At 36.0% G+C, this 19023-nt stretch overlaps 1 protein-coding gene across 4 annotated transcripts in view; it reads left to right on the plus strand.

Moving 5' to 3' along the window:
- LOC135216061 (mechanosensory protein 2-like) overlaps positions 1 to 19023 on the plus strand; it is a 459704-nt gene that overhangs the window by 107357 nt on the left and 333324 nt on the right. The window contains exon 1 of one of the 4 annotated variants that reach the window (XM_064251046.1): positions 11591 to 11609. The exons of the other annotated variants lie outside the window; for them this stretch is intronic. Coding sequence (XP_064107116.1) covers positions 11606 to 11609 — 4 coding nt within the window. The 5' untranslated portion in view covers positions 11591 to 11605. Of the gene's footprint in view, positions 1 to 11590; positions 11610 to 19023 lie in introns of those variants that run through there. 4 annotated transcript variants of the gene reach the window in all.

Below are 19023 nucleotides of genomic sequence, written 5' to 3' on the forward strand. Positions count from 1 at the left end.
CATCAGCTCCTCTCCTAGATTGAGAGTGGGCTGGAAACCACAAGCACATTTCGCAATGCATAACTTATTGCAACACTCACCAGCACTAGTCTTAGCACCAAGATTGCCTCTGCTCTGCCACGGGTCGCCTTTGCATTTACACATTCAGACTTGATTGGGCTTACCTCCAACTCCTGGATGGGGCATGAATAAATAAATGAATACACATATAATATATATACGTATATATGTGTGTGTGTGTGTATATAATATTATATATATATATATATATATATATATATATATATATATATATATATATGCAACTCATTTCAAGTGTTTGGTATGATATGATGTTAAATCTTAACAATAGGCGTCCATACCAGATACAAAAAAAGGGATGATCTGAAACGTTTCTTACGTAAAATCAATCTCACTCCAAAGACTTCATTTGATTGTTAAGGCATCTAACTAATAGTATAATTCAGTACAAATATATGTATATATATATATATTATATATTATATATATATATAATATATATATTATGTGTGTGTGTGTGTGTGGTGTGTGTGTGTGTGTAACAAGAATTATTGTCACGTCTTTTTTACTATACAGGTACCAATGAAGTTATCGTTACGCTATCGTATCAAGCTATTATAACACGAAGTAACGTCTAGTGTCCTTTACGCTAAATGGCATCAGCTAACAAGAACTACATCGCATAAATCAACATTGTTCAGATGTGTTACAATCTACTAAAGCGTAGACATTGCAATCTTAATATAATCAATAACGTCGCGTGCCCGACATTCAGTGCCTATTTAATAATAATGGTAACATGTACAAGACAGTATATATTCACAGCCTTGCAGTCAGCGTTCGTGTTCACTCCCTTAACTAGGAGTTTCTCACAGTTTCTCCATCCGATAGAGACATTCTCCCTCCTTTGCCATTCCAGATTGACCTAAAGTTTCCTTACTCTCTCTCTTTCTACTTTGTATGTCAGGCCTCCTTGTGATTCATTACCGCTCCTATCAGAAATCATTTTGTTACTTATTTTGTGCCCTCTTGGTCTAGTCATCGAGTTAATCTTCTGTGTCTGGAGGTTGTCTTTTTATAATATTGTTACCTTCGTTTTCTTCTATAGCTGCCTACAATACTATTTCTCTTGAGCTCTACTATGCTATCTAGTTTCCCCTTACATTTACCTCCAGTGCTATAGATATTCACTAAGTATCAATAAAACCTTTATTCCGTTAGGTATGACGCCTTTTTTTTTCTCTTTCTCTCTTCCCTAAAGGTCTCATTATTTTCCTTAAATCCTTGTTGCGTATAAAGTTTACCGGAGTTCCCAACTACTACTATGCCCCTCAGGGTATCCCATTATACTCTTTAACATGGAAATCTCTTGCCATATACCTGGAAGTTTTAAATCACTTCCTATTCCAGTAGTCTTTCCTCATGTTTTCCCTCGGGCTCTTACAAAATCAATCTTATATTATGCTCGTACACAAGACGCTCAAAGAATAATAAAATATCCCATTAGGTTTCATATTCAAGAATTCCAGTTACCCGTTCTATGCGTTTTCATTTTTCTTCTTTAACCTGAAATTCCCAGTTTCCCTTTTCTCGTGAGTCTGAATCTTAAATCGAGGCTCTAACCGATTCATTCTAAACCCCCAGGTGTCTCAAAGATTCTTGCTTATGTCTAAACTTGTAAACACTCGAGGCCTTAGATTTACATTTACCCAAAAGTTTAGTTTGTTGTCCTATCCGCTTCAGTTCCACATTTTCTCACTAATAAACGAAAAATCCAAGCATTCTTTACCCTGGGAACTCAGGAGTTTCCTTTTCGCTCATTTGTGAAGTTAACGTTCACCTCTCCTCCAAACCTGAGTCTCATGTTCTCTTCGAAATCGTGTGAAATTCTCTCCTCGTTCTGTGAGGTTTCGCGTTTTCTTAATTCAGTCCAGCATTTACTCGAGATCTCGCATTTCTCATATTCTTCAACCTCTGCTTTCTAACATTTTCGCCGTCTCGTTTTCCCAAGCCCTTTCCCCGACCCTCGGGAACCAGTTTTACTTCCTAGAATCGCTCCACCCGTCAACTCTGTATTCAGTGCTGTTCCCCGGAGAATTTTGGTGTACTCTCTACTGAATCTTAAATAAATATATCCATAAGCGAGGCTTCCCAACAGACGTCTTACGAAACATTCTCCATAATCCCCTTCTCAAAAAAAAAAAAAAAATCCCGTTTTCTATTTTCATGTTTATTTTTGTCTACATTGTCCTCAAGAATTTTACATTCATCATTTCCTACGATGAGTTTTCTTTCGACTCGTTTTGCAATCAGCCTCGTCGTGTTGTACTTTTTGAAATCAATAATAAACCTGGAGAGATTAAGTCTATACTCAAGGGTGTTATCTGTTATATATATACATCAACCTCTCTAACTTTCTGATTCTATCTTTTAATTTGGTGTTATCTGTTATAGATACATCAACATCTGTAACCTTCTGATTCCATCTTGTAATTTTTCGAGACCATCTTATTTTAATCCTTCATGGGACCTTGGCTTTCGTTACCGGCCGCGCGCTGAGAGCCTTACATCTCCATGGTGTATATCACCTCCCATATTTATTCGAAAATCCCTTAGGGATTCTTCCCTTTATTTGCCCAAAACTTCCGTTGAACACTTGCATTTTTAGCCACATTCTCAGGATTTGTATTCAAATACCGTATTATCATCTATTGTTTTTCCTTAACCTCCTGAGTTTTCACTTTCCTTCCAATACATTAAGTCATCCACATTTTAATGGACCATATTTCTATTTTATGAAGTCGCGCCTTCTTATTTAGAGCTAAATATCGAGGTGCCCTTTATCTAAAATGCTGTGCTATGAAATCATCGCTTTTATATACCAATGGTTCGTTTTACCTACAATATTTTCCTAAATTTCCTCTTTAGTTTTATTATATATGGATATGGATATGTATATATATATATATATATATATATATATATACATATATATATATATATATATATATATATATATATATATATATATATATATATATATATATATATATATATATATATATATATATATTCTATATATATATATACATATCATATAAATATCCATATCCATATGCCACCAAACTAGAGAGGGAATTTAGGAAAATATTTTGGGTAAAACGAAACACTGGCATATAAAAGTTAGGGCCTAGCGATGATTTTATAGCACAGCGTTTTAGATAAAGGGCACCTCGATATTTAGCTCTAAATAAGAAGGAGCGACTTCATAAAATAGAAATACGGTCCATTGAAATGTGGAAGACGTAATACATACATACATACATACATACATACATACATACCATACATACATACATATATATATATATATACATATATACTGTATACATTTATATATACATACATATATACACATTATATATATACATAATATTACTACGTACTGCGTTTTACAGTCCGTTGGTGTCTATCATCATTCGCTGTCATCCAAATCCATCGCCATAAATCGAAAATATGGCCCCTTCCCGACGATTCTTGAATGTCACAGCCAAAATCTCGAGGAACCTGACACTTTCCCCTCACTCCATAGCTTATGTATTCCCCCTAATGAAATTTTATATAATAACCTCGGCAAATATTCCGTCTCCCCTCCGCAGGAAGTCTGATATTCCCCCTTCCTCTCGAGAGTTAAATATGATCTCCCCTGTCCCTGGAAGTTTCAAATTCTAACCCACCTTTCCCAGACATCCCCGAGTGGCCTAAAATGGCGCTGGGGAGTGCTTGTCAACCTCTAATTAGGAGTATTTGCTGACATTCTTTGCTCTATTTTTTTTTCATTTGTTTTACGGCTCAAATGTGACAGAGGATATGCCAGGCAAACGCATGCAACAAATGTTCCCAACAAATGTTCCCAAATTGTTTGAATTTTTGCAGCAAATTCGGAGATTTTTTACTTGGGAGGGCGTGGGTAAAGTTATGAAAGGTAATTTAAACACATCTAATCCCCCTTACTTATGTGTACATTTTGGCAGCTAAAAGACGAATAGCTCATTTGGATGTGATGAAAAGTGGTCTCTGAAAATGGAAATTCAGATCAACTGAGACCAAGAAGAAAGAGAACGTGAAGAATTTAGGTTTCTATAACAAAGAAAAAAGAATGAATCATTCATAAAAAAAAGCAGTACTTATATTAATGCAAATGAGAAAAGGGATAAGAAAGAAAAATTATTATTATTATTTTTTTTTTTTTTTGCTCTATCACAGTCCTCCAATTCGACTGGGTGGTATTTATAGTGTGGGGTTCCGGGTTGCATCCTGCCTCCTTAGGAGTCCATCACTCTTCTTACTATGTGTGCCGTTTCTAGGATCACACTCTTCTGCATGAGTCCTGGAGCTACTTCAGCCTCTAGTTTTTTCTAGATTCCTTTTCAGGATCTTGGGATCGTGCCTAGTGCTCCTATGATTATGGGTACGATTTCCACTGGCATATCCCATATCCTTCTTATTTCTATTTTCAGATCTTGATACTTATCGAATTTTTCCCTCTCTTTCTCTTCAACTCTGGTGTCCCATGGTATTGCGACATCAATGAGTGATACTTTCTTCTTGACCTTGTCAATCAACGTCACGTCTGGTCTGTTTGCACGTATCACCCTATCCGTTCTGATACCATAGTCCCAGAGGATCTTTGCCTGATCGTTTTCTATCACTCTTTCAGGTTGGTGCTCGTACCACTTATTACTGCAAGGTAGCTGATGTTTCTTGCACAGGCTCCAGTGGAGGGCTTTTGCTACTGAAATCATGGCCCTCCTTTTTGTACTGGTTCTGTGCAAGTGCCGGGCATTCACTTGCTATGTGGTTTATGGTTTCACTTTTCGTATTGCACTTCCTAATATGGGATAGATGTTATTTCCGTCTATCGTACTTTGAACATATCTGGTTCTTAGGGCCTGATCTTGTGCCGCTGTTTATCATTCCTTCAGTTTCCTTCTTTAGCTCTCCCCTCTGTAGCCATTGCCAATTGTCATCGCTGGCTAGTTCTTTAGTCTGTCTCATGTATTGTCCGTGCATTGGTTTGTTGTGCCAGTCCTCTGTTCTTTGTGTCCTTTTCTCCTGTCTCGTATATTTTCTGGGTCTTTTCGTCTGCTTTTATTAGTCCTTCTTCCCATGCACTCTTTACCACTCGTCTTCACTGGTTTTCAGATATTGCCCCATGCTCTGTTTTCAATGTTGACGCAGTCCTCTATACTTAGTAGTCCTCTCCCTCCTTCCTTTCGTGTTATGTATAGTCTGTCCGTATTTGCTCTTGGGTGTAGTGCTTTGTGTATTGTCTATGTTTTTCCTGGTTTTCTGATCTATGCTGCGGAGTTCTGCCTTCGTCCATTCCACTATTCCTGCACTGTATCTTATTACTGGCACTGCCCATGTGTTTATGGCTTTTATCGTATTTCCGGCGTTGAGTTTTGACTTGAGTATCGCCTTGAGTCTCTGCATATATTCTTTCCTGATCGTGTCCTTCATCTCTTGGTGTTTTATATCTCCTCCTTCCATTATTCCCAGGTATTGTATCCTGTCTCATCTATGTGTTTGATGTTACTCCCATCTGTAGCTTTATCCCTTCAGTTCTCGTTACTTGCCTTTTTTGTATGTTAACTAAGGCGCATTTTTCTATTCCAAACTCCATCCTAATGTCCCCAGATACAATCCTTACAGTCTGGATTAGGTATCTATTTCCTTGATGCTCTTACCATACAGCTTGATGTCGTCCATGAACATCAGATGGTTGATTCTGTTGCCTCTCTTTTCTTGAGTTGGTACCCGGCATCCATCTTCTGTAGTACTTTTGTCATGGGAATCATGGCTACTACGAAGAGTAGTGGGGGACAGTGAGTCGCCCTGGAAGATCCCTCTCCTGATATTAACCTCTGCTAGTCTTATTCCAGAGCTTGTAAGTATTGTATTCCAGTTGCGCATTGTATTTTTGAGGAAGCTGATGGTATTTTCCTCTGGCCCCCATATTTTTATTTTCAGGCATTCTATTAGCCATGTGTGTGGTATCATGTCGAAGGCTTTCTTATAGTCTACCCATGCCATGCTTAGGTTGGTTTTCCTTCTCCTACTGTTCTTCATTACCATTTTGTCTATCAGGAGCTGGTCTTTTGTGCCCCTACACTTCCTTCTGCAGCCTTTCTGTTGGTGGGGGATGGTGTTGTCTCCTCTAGGTGGTTTGTATAGCCTTTCACTGATGATACCTGTTAGTAACTTCCACATTTATTGGTAGGCAGGTGATAGGCCTGTAGTTACTGGCTATATTTCCCTTACTCTTGTCTTTTTGTACTAAGGATGTTCTTCCTGTGGTCATCCATTTGGGTGCTTGGTGATTTGAGATACAATGCTGGAGTTGTTCTGCTATTCGTGGGTGTAGGGCCTTGAAGTTTTTGAGCCAGTATCCATGGACTTCATCGGGACCTGGGGCTTTCCAGTTTGGCATTTTCTTTAGTTGGTGTCTGACTGTGTCTGTCGTGATCTCTGTGAATCTTTGTTTTATTCTCCCTGTTTCTTCTTCCTTGACTTCCTGGAGCCATGTTGCATGTTTGTTGTGTGATACCGGATTGCTCCATATGTTTTCCCAGAGTCTCTTACTTGGTTCGGCTTCGGGAATTTCTGGGTGGTTGTCTTCCCCTCTTAGTTGGCTGTATAGTCTTTTCTGGTTGGTTCCGAATAGTTTGTTCTGTTGGTATCCCTTATTCCTGTTCATGTACCGTTGGATCTTATGTGCTTTGGCCTTAAGCCTCTGTTTTACATCTTCTCTTGTACTTTGTATTTCTCGTTGAGTTCCTCCCTTGTTTTCTTGCTTCTTAGCCTTTTTTCTGCCATCTCTTTCAGTTTACTCAAGTCAGATCTCATCACCATGATTTGCTTTTCCAGGCGCCTTTTCCAAGGAGGTTGCTGTTTTGGTTGCTGTGGGTTGGTTGTGCTGGTGGTGTTGGTGTTTCGAATTCCCATCAGTTCTGCTACTAATCTTGCTCCTGCATACTGTCAAGTTATTTTGTTTCTGTGATACTGGTGGTCTGTATTATGCCCAGTATTTCATTGACCTCACTTGTTTTCTCCCTTAATTTCTTGGTGTTGTAGGCTATCATGGAGGGGATCTTTGTTCTCTCTGTATCTGGCTCCATGCCATTGTCTAATCTTTTCTACCCATTCCGTCCTCTCTGTTACTTCGTCGTGTTTCTTCGTGTGTCGTTGTTTGATACCTCATCCTCCCTGTCGTCTCTGTGGGCATCGGTCTTTAAGTTCGTCTTCGTGTAATTCGTTGTCGTGTGACATTTCCCTTTCCAGTTCTTCTCTTTCTGTTGGGGAGAGCAGTTCTTTTTCTTTATGTTCCTTGCTTGGTCTGCCAGCCTCTGCTTTGTTTGGGGGGTGTTATTCCTCTCATTCCAGATGTTGACCAATCTTCTTCTATATCCTCTCTCCGTCGGGTTGCTTCTGATGTAGCATCTCCATATTTCCTTATTTTCTTCTCTTGTCCATTTCTTCCTTTTTTCCTCTGTAGCTCCAATCTCAGGCTGTTGATTATTGTCGTTGTTGTGATCAGTTTGCTGGAAGACAACCTCCAAGTACCTGACCGTCTTCCCTTCAATTGGGTTGAATACCTGGTTGCCGGACGAAGCTCCTCTGTTGCCAGGAGGGTTCCATTTACGTCGTTGTCGTTTTCATCCTTCATTTCTTTCCATCATTGCTGAATTTTGCCATTTAACCCCATAGCTGGACCCATCAGGGATAGGTACTCATTTACAGCTGAGTAGACTGAGGAAATTATGGTAAAGATCCTTTCACAAGGAATCAACGCCGAGGAGAGCGGTCACCCATCCAACGACTGACCGAGCCAATGTTGCTTAACTTGACTTAAGTCTATTGACGACCTAACCCACTCCTCCACGCGCCACATTATTATTATTATTATTATTATTATTATTATTATTATTATTATTATTATTATTATTATTATTATTATTATTATTATTATTATTGTTGTATTTAGGTAGAAGACCCTCTTTCAAACATGTTCTATTGAAGAAGATTGCTACTTCAGCTGCCTTTGTTTTATAGAAGTTCTATCAAATAAATGCAGCTGAAGCAGCATCTCCTTTAAGAGCATATATTATTATTATTATTATTATTATTATTATTATTATTATTATTATTATTATTATTATTATTATTATTATTATTAATGGGGATAAAAAGAACAAAGCCCCATCAACTTGCCAAGAAAAATCTTTCATTAATTGAAAAGAAAAATCGAAAATGGAAACAGCTATAAGCAAAAGAAACTATCAAATATTTTCACTAGAATAACCGATGTTGTGCAATATACTATATATATATATATATATATATATATATATATATATATATATATATATATATATATATATATATAAATATATATAATATATATATATATATATATATATATATATAATATATATATATATATATATATATATATATATATATATATATATATATATATACTGTATAAGTGTATATATATACATATATAGCGTAAGAAAGTGAATCAAATGAAGCAAACACCCAGTTGCTAATTATGTTTTCGTGAAAGAATGATTAAAAGAATCCTTTGGCAAGTATTAAGCAGTTGATTAGAGTGGTCTTTGTTACGCCTAGATAAATTAAACAAATATTTACAACCAAATCCGGAAAGCCGATGGAATCGCTTTGCATAATTACTCTGTGAAAGCAGTTATAATTATCTGGTTGTAATTTGACTACAGCGATCCCAAATCGGTATTTTTATTTATATATATGTTTATCATATTTCAAGTTAATAGTCATTCCGAACCATTACATATGAAAGTGGGTACAAGTATATTATGATAATAATTATACCGCAACAATGATTATGATATTCATGAGTCCTACTATATAACTGGAGGTAATATGATAATATTGATAATAATACCTTAGTAGGGAAAAACTCTCTATCGCGAGAGTATATACAAATTCTAAGGGGTCCATAATAATAAAAAATGTTGCGAGGCCGTGTATGATTTTTAAAACTCTTTACAATAAGCTTTCGAACCCTTCCCTGGGTACATCTTCAGTCCAACTGAAAGAAAATAATACCTTACTTATACTATTGTTATCATTAATTGAAGAACACAAAATTCTACATATCTATATGAATATATATCTATAAATATATATATATATATATATATCTATATATATATATATATATATTTATATAACAGTAAACCAGCATTCGCATAATGAAAATAGCTAAGAGAGTGGCAACGTCTGTTTAAACTCGAAGGCGGCTTGAAAGTAATGAGCAAAGCTTTGTAAAGGATTTATGGCTGAAGTTGATCCGTATTTTAGTGCAGTTGCTCTCGCCTTAAAGGTGACTTAACACAGAGAGAGAGAGAGGAGAGAGAGAGAGAGAGAGAGAGAGAGAGAGATTCAATGAAATATGTCATAGTCGAACAGCACTGGTTCGAATGAACAAATGAACCATCATGAGTCGTCTTCTAATCCCTCCCAATGTGGCAACGTCTTATGCAATCTGAGGTTTCGTTAAGCCGCGTCAACTCAGCGTGGTTAGGGGAGGAGAAAAGCGGGAATAACCGGAAAGCCGAATATATCAGTGTGAATTAATGCAGGCGTTTGTATTTTCCGATAAGCTAGGGAGAGAATACAGACGTCGTGTTTTTCTACGTGGAAAGAGCGATTCCGATATTCTTCTTTTAGAGCATTCCTATTCGATAGGGAGACAAAGGCTTACGCCAATCAGTCGAAAAGTGAACATCCGGATAATCCTAGAAGAGGGGGGAGAGAGGGAGGAGAGAAGGAGGAAGGGAGGGAGGGAGGGGGGAGGGAGAGAATGAAAACTCACGCTGAGAGTGAGCAATCCCCTGGAGAGAGTGTATTCCAATAACATAGTGAAAGCGGAATCGAGAGTTTTTTGTTTTTTTTCCGCGAGGTTTTAATCCGAGGGAGAAAGTGTATTTTGATAACTTTTCGAACGCTGCGAATGGACAATCTCTACGAAGCCCTGATCGTTATGACCCTTATAAAGAGATGAAAGGCTCCTCCAGCGCCACAAGGGACGCAAGAGCGTTCAGAGACCCCCCTCCGACGGGAATCATTCGGGGGGAACTATGAAGGAAGAATTCGGATAAATTCTTCAAGGGGAATTTCTAATTAGCCTTTGTAAGGGACAAATTGCGGAGAGTTACGACGAGAGAATTTTGAAATTTCGACGAGTTATGAAAACGGAGACTTGAGTCTGTCTGCCGAAGGAGAATAATAAATAATTTGTGGAGGGATAAGAGGTCATCTCCGTCTGGAATGGCTCTTTGCGTCCACAAGGGGGTGGGGGAGCCGGGGGGGGCGAGTCAACAGCTGCGCTTTCGGTCATCGTTGAGGGAGTCAGTCGAAGTGAACGGAAGTAGGAGTTCTGTATGATATTGCTTGGCAGGTGTGAATTGGTATTTGAACTTTAATCTTCTTTGCGATAAAGGATAAAAACACGAGGTTATCCATTTTTCAGGTTGCATGAATAAATGCTCATAATTTTCATCATTCGGGGTGTGGAGCAAAGCAGAGTAATTGCTGATTATTTTCCATGCTCTAGTCTAGTCAGTGGCAGAAGAGCGAACAAAGGAACTTTACGATATGAAAAATGATCTTCATGAAGTTTTCGTGAGCAAGACGTTAATGACAAAATACGACTTATTTTCATTTCTCATTCATGCCAGCGGTATGAACTTCTACTATGCATTATTATCTAGTGTCTCAATTACCAGGGTTATGAACATGCGAGAGAAAATAATAGACGGGGAATAGTTGTATTTTTTCCTACCTATCAATAAGGAGTTTCGTAATCTTGGTGTGGGAAAGAGACTACTTATTTAAAACACCAGGGTAAGTAAATTATTACCTAACCCCGACTGAACAAGTATTGAAAGAGTTAACTGTACTTTTTTTTATATTCATAAAAAATCTTTTTTGGCTTACATTTCCTCTATCTTTACAATCTTGCATAATCTTATATATTACGGCATCTTTTTTCACTCATGTTTTCATATGTAGCTGCAACAACGCCTTATTTTGCTTTAATATGCCTTTTTACTTAAAGGACCTAATGAGCTATCAATAAGTATTCTTTATACAGTGCTTCTGATTTTCTAAGATGTTTAGAGAAATATATTTCTAAGTGTATCTGAAACAATATTTTACATATCATGAAAATATTAAAAATCAAAATTCTCAGGAGTCTTCATCAGGCAACTTATATTTTCAACGAATATGAATCTTGCAAAAACTTTATAAAATAAAAATCCATTTCAGACATATTGGCATTAATATCTCAAATAGTGTAGAGTAATCAACGAGAATTCCATATCTGAACTATTACTGAACTATTCATAATATTTCCATCAATCATAAAACTAATCATTCCTTTCATTTCCTTTTCAGGTAAGTACCAAACGTCAATGGGAAATGTATATATAATATATAATTTCTCAGTCAAAGACCATCTTAGAGGCGTATGAGTGAGTATGACAACCTTTTGTTATTCTATGTCTTTTTTTGTGGAGTTGAAATGATGTATATACTATAGTAGATAGATAGATAGATAGATAGATAGATAGATATATAGAGAGATAGTTCCCTGAGCAATAAATCGTATGTCCCCTCTTATTATAAACGGATAAGTTGGGATGGAATATCTCTCTCTCTCTCTCTCTCTCTCTCTCTCTCTCTCTCTCCTCTCTAGTGAATATGAAAATTGTTTCCTATATTTTGTCATGTTTGAGAAATTTTGTATGGAACTCCTTTCTCTTCCACCTCGCATTTCCTTTAATTTGTTATGTTCTGAGAATATCGAGCAAAAACTCACCCACCACCCCCCCCCCCCCTCTCTCTCTCTCTCTCTCTCTCTCTCTCTCTCTCTCTCTCTCTCTCATATGAAAATTATTTCTTACATTTTGTCATGTTTTGAAAATTTGGAATGGAACTCCTTTCCCTTCCACCTCTCTCTCTCTCTCTCTCTCTCTCTCTCTCTCGCTCTCTCTCTCTCTCTCTATCTCTCTCTTTTTATATATATAATATATATATATATATATATATATATATATATATACATATATATATATATAATGTGTATGTATGTGCTACCTTTCCTATTTTTAAAGGTTTATTATAAAAATTTAAAAAATTAACCAAAGATGATTTCCCAATAATCCTACATACTTCCTATTTCCTAAAGTGTTATATACATAATTTTTTACATTTACAGGAGGCAAGTTTTATGCATCATTAATCTTCGCAATTTTATTAGAAACGTTTTTAAACTCTCTTGATTTTTCACGTAAATAGCTATTCGAATCTACAATCTTTACAGATACGTAACTTTAATACTTCGGTAGAGAAATCTACAGTTAAACAATATCACTAACGGAGCAGTACTTTTTTTTTTAAGTAATGGACAGTTGTGTACAAGCAAAGCCGTTCTGGTCTCGTGTGATTTTCATTAGGTTTTATATTTGGGAATTCGACATTTCCCAAATAACATATCCTTGAATAGCGCCATGCCTCTCAGGTTTCAAGTAATGTAATTTTTTATTTATGCTTTTACGTTATGTGACATATCCCAGTGAAATGAAATTCTGAAAATGGAGCTATCTCTTGAAGTCTCTTGCAGTCTTTTGTTTTTTTCATGCGATACTACATTGTATAAGTAAATAAACCCAAAAAGATATTCCCAACACTAGCAAAATTATAATTTGAGAGTTTCAACATTTGCAATAGATTTCGCCAGAAATAGAAATACTATTTCTAATTGCATCAAAAATAACCCCAAAAATAATGACAGTGAATTAACCAATTTTACTCTGCCTCTACGTAGATTCCTCGACACACACCACTACTTAACTCATTTTTCATTCCAGCTCCTCACTAACCATTGCATTATTGAAGCTAGGTTTGCCCATTGACGTCAGAGCATCGGCTAATGTCATTTATTTCCTAGCATTCGCGATAGAAAATTCTTCACCATTTGCAAAAGTTTATCCCAAAGCTATTTTGGTGCTTCTGAGTGTGCATCTGTGCTGAAACTATTCTTAATTGGTTTATCTGTTATAGACATGTATATATATATATATATATATATATATATATATATATATATATACTATATATCTATATATATACACACACACACACATACATACATATATATTCTATCATACGCCTTAATCCTGTTTTGGAAAGGGGTCCCGTCTGGAGGGTACGGAAAAATCTGATTTCTGTCCTTGAAGCCTCTTTCTCTAGACCCCTGCAAACGGCGACATCCATTTTACATCTGGATGATTATGAGTCATAGTTTGGGAGGAAGCTCCATCCCAAAGGCATGTCCCCTCAGATAAGCACGGTGCCATAAGCCAGATATATATTATATATATATATATATATATATATATATATATATATATATATATATATATATATATATATATATATATAAAATAGATATATATGTGTTAAATAGAATATAATATGTGTATGAATAATATATATATAATATTAGTATGTATATATATATATATATTTCTATTGTATATATGTAATATAGATATATATATATATATATATATATAATTATAAATTGATAGATATAGTTGATAATATATGTATATATATATATATATATATCTGTATATCAAAGATTCTCTAATGAAAAATATATAATATATATATATATAATATATAATAGTATATATATTATATATATAACTATATATAATTACTATTATTATAATAATAATATATATTATATATATATATATTGTATATCTATATATACATCTTATATATAAATAAAGATCTATATATATATATTATATATCTATATATATATTATATTTTCTATATCTATATTATGTATTTCTAATAACATAGACAGTACATAGCCTCTCTCTTACGAGATTTTCCCCGAATCCCAATAATTTAATAGCGTCTATGACTGACATGAGTTCCCTATAATTCGCTGTAAGTCTTCATATCTTGGATAGCTAATTCTTGAAGAAAAACATGGAAACTGTTGGTATGTTGCTTCTTTTATTGAATGCCGACAGCTGATTCAGCCACGACCAATGAGTATCCCCAGGGCCAGCTTGTATTAAAGAGACTCTGCACTCTATCATACAGTTCAGTACAGGTCAAGAAAAATTAAGATTTAAAACAAGAATCAGAAAAACGGAATTTAACCAGAAAAATGTAACAGACCAAGATGAATTTCACTGAAGAGTCCCAAATGTGGATCCGCTGCCTTGGGATCCTCTGGCTTCTGCGAGAGTGCCAGTGACCCGTAACGCCATTCTCTCCTGCTGGAGGGGAGAACATAGTCCGAGGGCACTTGGATGTTCAAAGCAGGATGTTACAATGCAGTGCTCAATGTTTCAACAACCATAAGCTGCATGTAGCCATTCTCCTAGTGTATAGCTTCAGTGTCTCTTACAGGGTCATTTATAGGCAGTGCCTTGCACTGAATAAATGGAACAATATAGCAATAGTAAGTTACAGAATAACAGAGATTTGTTGTCTTAAAGTCATAGATGCCAAATATGTACTGACACGCATGGAAAAGTTTCCAAGAGAAATGCTTAAGTGAGTTTATGTATGTATGTGTATATATATATATATATATATATATATATATATATATATATATATATATACATACACATACATATATTTATATATATATACATACATAATATATATATGTATACATATATGCAATTGTATGTGTTTCTGTTTATATTTATACGAGTGCAGTTTGTGCACTCGTGCGTGTGACTTTCTTTGTACATAAAAGTAAAAATAAACTCCTCGGCAAATGTCCAAAACAACCGGAGCTTTTTCCCCAATGGTTTAATTAAAATGAAAGTCAATTAGATTCACAAATTAGCCCAGGAAAGCAGCATTTGCGTGCTTGCATTATCAAATATCGGATAATTTTATTGTACTTGGGGAAAACAATTCTTTTACAACGGCTCTTATCAGCTGGCAGTACTGTAACTCTGTGTTAGAAATAAAAATAGAAAAACGTCAAACTATCAAACAATGCTTTCGTAGCTACTTATGCTTTGTAAGGATATTATTATTATTATTATTATTATTATTATTATTTTTTTTTTTTTTTTTTTTTTTTTTTGCTCTATCACAGTCCTCCAATTCGACTGGGTGGTATTTATAGTGTGGGGTTCCGGTTGCATCCTGCCTCCTTGGAGTCCATCACTTTTCTTACTATGTGTGCCGTTTCTAGGATCACACTCTTCTGCATGAGACCTGGAGCTACTTCAGCCTCTAGTTTTTCTAGATTCCTTTTCAGGGATCTTGGGATCGTGCCTAGTGCTCCTATGATTATGGTACGATTTCCACTGGCATATCCCATATCCTTCTTATTTCTATTTTCAGATCTTGATACTTATCCATTTTTTTCCCTCTCTTTCTCTTCAACTCTGGTGTCCCATGGTATTCGACATCAATGAGTGATACTTTCTTCTTGACTTTGTCAATCAACGTCACGTCTGGTCTATTTGCACGTATCACCCTATCCGTTCTGATACCATAGTCCCAGAGGATCTTTGCCTGATCGTTTTCTATCACTTCCCTCAGGTTGGTGCTCGTACCACTTATTACTGCAAGGTAGCTGATGTTTCTTGCACAGGCTCCAGTGGAGGGCTTTTGCCACTGAATCATGCCTCTTTTTGTACTGGTTCTGTGCAAGTGCCGGGCATTCACTTGCTATGTGGTTTATGGTTTCATTTTTCGTATTGCACTTCCTACATATGGGAGAGATGTGATTTCCGTCTATCGTACTTTGAACATATCTGGTTCTTAGGGCCTGATCTTGTGCCGCTGTTATCATTCCTTCAGTTTCCTTCTTTAGCTCTCCCCTCTGTAGCCATTGCCAATTGTCATCGCTGGCTAGTTCTTTAGTCTGTCTCATGTATTGTCCGTGCATTGGTTTGTTGTGCCAGTCCTCTGTTCTTTCTGTCTTTCTCCTGTCTCTGTATATTTCTGGGTCTTCGTCTACTTTTATTAGTCCTTCGTTCCCATGCACTCTTAGCCACTCGTCTTCACTGGTTTTCAGATATTGCCCCAGTGCTCTGTTTCAATGTTGACGCAGTCCTCTATACTTAGTAGTCCTCTCCCTCCTTCCTTTCGTGTTATGTATAGTCTGTCGTATTTGCTCTTGGGTGTAGTGCTTTGTGTATTGTCATTTGTTTCCTGGTTTTCTGATCTATGCTGCGGAGTTCTGCCTTCGTGTCCATTCCACTATTCCTGCGCTGTAATCTGATTACTGGCCACTGCCCATGTGTTTATTGGGCTTTTATCATATTTCCCCGGCGTTGAGTTTTGACTTGAGTATCGCCTTGAGTCTCTGCATATATTCTTTCCTGATCGTGTCCTTCATCTCTTGGTGTTTTATATCTCCTCCTTCATTATTCCCAGGTATTTGTATCCTGTCTCATCTATGTGTTTGATGTTGCTCCCATCTGGTATCTTTTATCCCTTCAGTTCTCGTTACTTTGCCTTTTTGTATGTTGACTAAGGCGCATTTTTCTATTCCAAACTCCATTCTGATGTCCCCAGATACAATCCTTACAGTCTGGATTAGGGTATCTATTTCCTTGATGCTCTTACCATACAGCTTGATGTCGTCCATGAACATCAGATGGTTGATTCTGTTGCTCTTTTCTTGAGTTGGTACCCGGCATCCATCTTCTGTAGTACTTTTGTCATGGAATCATGGCTACTACGAAGAGTAGTGGGGGACAGTGAGGTTCGCCCTGGAAGATCCCTATCCTGATATTACCTCTGCTAGTCTTATTCCAGAGCTTGTAAGTATTGTATTCCAGTTGCGCATTGTATTTTTTGAGGAAGCTGATGGTATTTTCCTCTGCCCCATATATTTTCAGGCATTCTATTAGCCATGTGTGTGGTATCATGTCGAAGGCTTTCTTATAGTCTATCCATGCCATGCTTAGGTTGGTTTTTTCCTTCTCCTACTGTTCTTCATTACCATTTTGTCTATCAGGAGCTGGTCTTTTGTGCCCTACACTTCCTTCTGCAGCCTTTCTGTTGGTAGGGGATGGTGTTTGTCTCCTCTAGGTAGTTGTATAGCCTTTCAACTGATGATACCTGTTAGTAACTTCCACATTATTGGTAGGCAGGTGATAGGCCTGTAGTTACTGGCTACATTTCCCTTACTCTTGTCTTTTTGTACTAAGGATGTTCTTCCTGTGGTCATCCATTTGGGTGCTTGGTGATTTGAGATACAATGCTGAGTTGTTCTGCTATTCGTGGGTGTAGGGCCTTGAATTTTTTGAGCCATCTCCATGGACTTTATTATTATTATTATTATTATATTATTATTATTATTTATTATTATTATATTATTATTATTATTATTATCATTATTATTATTATTATTATTATTATTATTATTATTATTATTATTATTATTATTGGAAATGCGTAAAAACAAAAAAAACCATTAACTTATTAAACAAGTTTTCACAAAAAAGAAAGACCATATTAAAAAATGAGGAAATGAGACCCACATACTAAATCATGGATGTAAACAATAATTGATATTAAGGAACCAACATACGACTGGTTTTATACACAACTGAAAAGTGGTTCATGCGCCAGCCAAATAAATCTAGACGAGAGCATAATACTTTAAAAGTAGCCTTATAGTATTTCTTAACCGTCGAATCTGCATGTGTATATCAAAGGGAATTCATCTCTAACATGGAAACGAGATTGACAGCTTCCTGTCACTATGACATGTCAGTTTGCCTGTGTGCTGTACTGCACCGAAAGTTTACAAACTTACATTTTGACCTCACCGACACCATTCTACCACGAAGGGACTGATTTGAAATTAGTTTGTATACACACACACACACACACCACACACACACACACACACACACATATATAATATATATATATATATATATATATATATATATATATATATATATATATATATATATATATGTATATATGTATATATGTATATATATATATATATATATATATATATATATATATATGATATATATATAGAATTTATACATAATATATAACCGTTTAATTTGAAGCCCTAATCAACCTCACAGAAATGAGTGAAATGACTTTTCCGTAATCTACTACTTAGTAACTTTCATTTTATGAAAATATGACCAACTTTTCAAAGAGAAGAGTGAAATTTTATCTGAACACTGACATCATGACGATGTCATAATGCACTAATAACCACGCCGCTAGGTTACCTTCTTACGAAAATATTACAACTATTAGTCAAAAACATGAAAATAAAAAGTAACATTCTGCAATTTCAACATCTCACTTTTGGCCCTATCATTTAATCAGATTACCGAAGAGGGAACTATCGCTGAGACTGCTAAGACTATGCCTATAGTTCGTCTGTATTACAGTACAGGTGGCTAAAATAAGGAAGGAAAACATGACGAAATATTCAAAAGTAAGAGAATATAGAAGCTAAAAGGTAATTCCAGTTTTGAAAAGTAAAGATTGAAAAAACCATTACACGAAGAAACAAAGAAAAATGGTTGATTTCTCTTTAACATAGGTGAGAATGAAAGGTCTGACGACTGTTAGAGAAAGTCCCTCACGTAAGGCAAGCCTTACTCTCGAAGCCTTAGAGAACAACGGTCGAAAAAATACCTGTAGAAAAAAAAAAAAAAAAAACGCGGGCTCCAATTCCTCGCAAAGAGAAAGGCGAACCAGTGAGAGGATGATCTCCGGGCCACTGATCACAGGAATTGATTTGGAATTTAATTCTGTTGTGAAGGGAAACATAAGAAGGGCAGTATTCCAAACGCTTAGGCGTATTAGTGTATGTCCACTGATTTCCATTTCGAC

This window comes from Macrobrachium nipponense, chromosome 6, assembly GCF_015104395.2.
Source record: "Macrobrachium nipponense isolate FS-2020 chromosome 6, ASM1510439v2, whole genome shotgun sequence".
In the NCBI taxonomy this organism is placed as follows: domain Eukaryota; kingdom Metazoa; phylum Arthropoda; class Malacostraca; order Decapoda; family Palaemonidae; genus Macrobrachium; species Macrobrachium nipponense.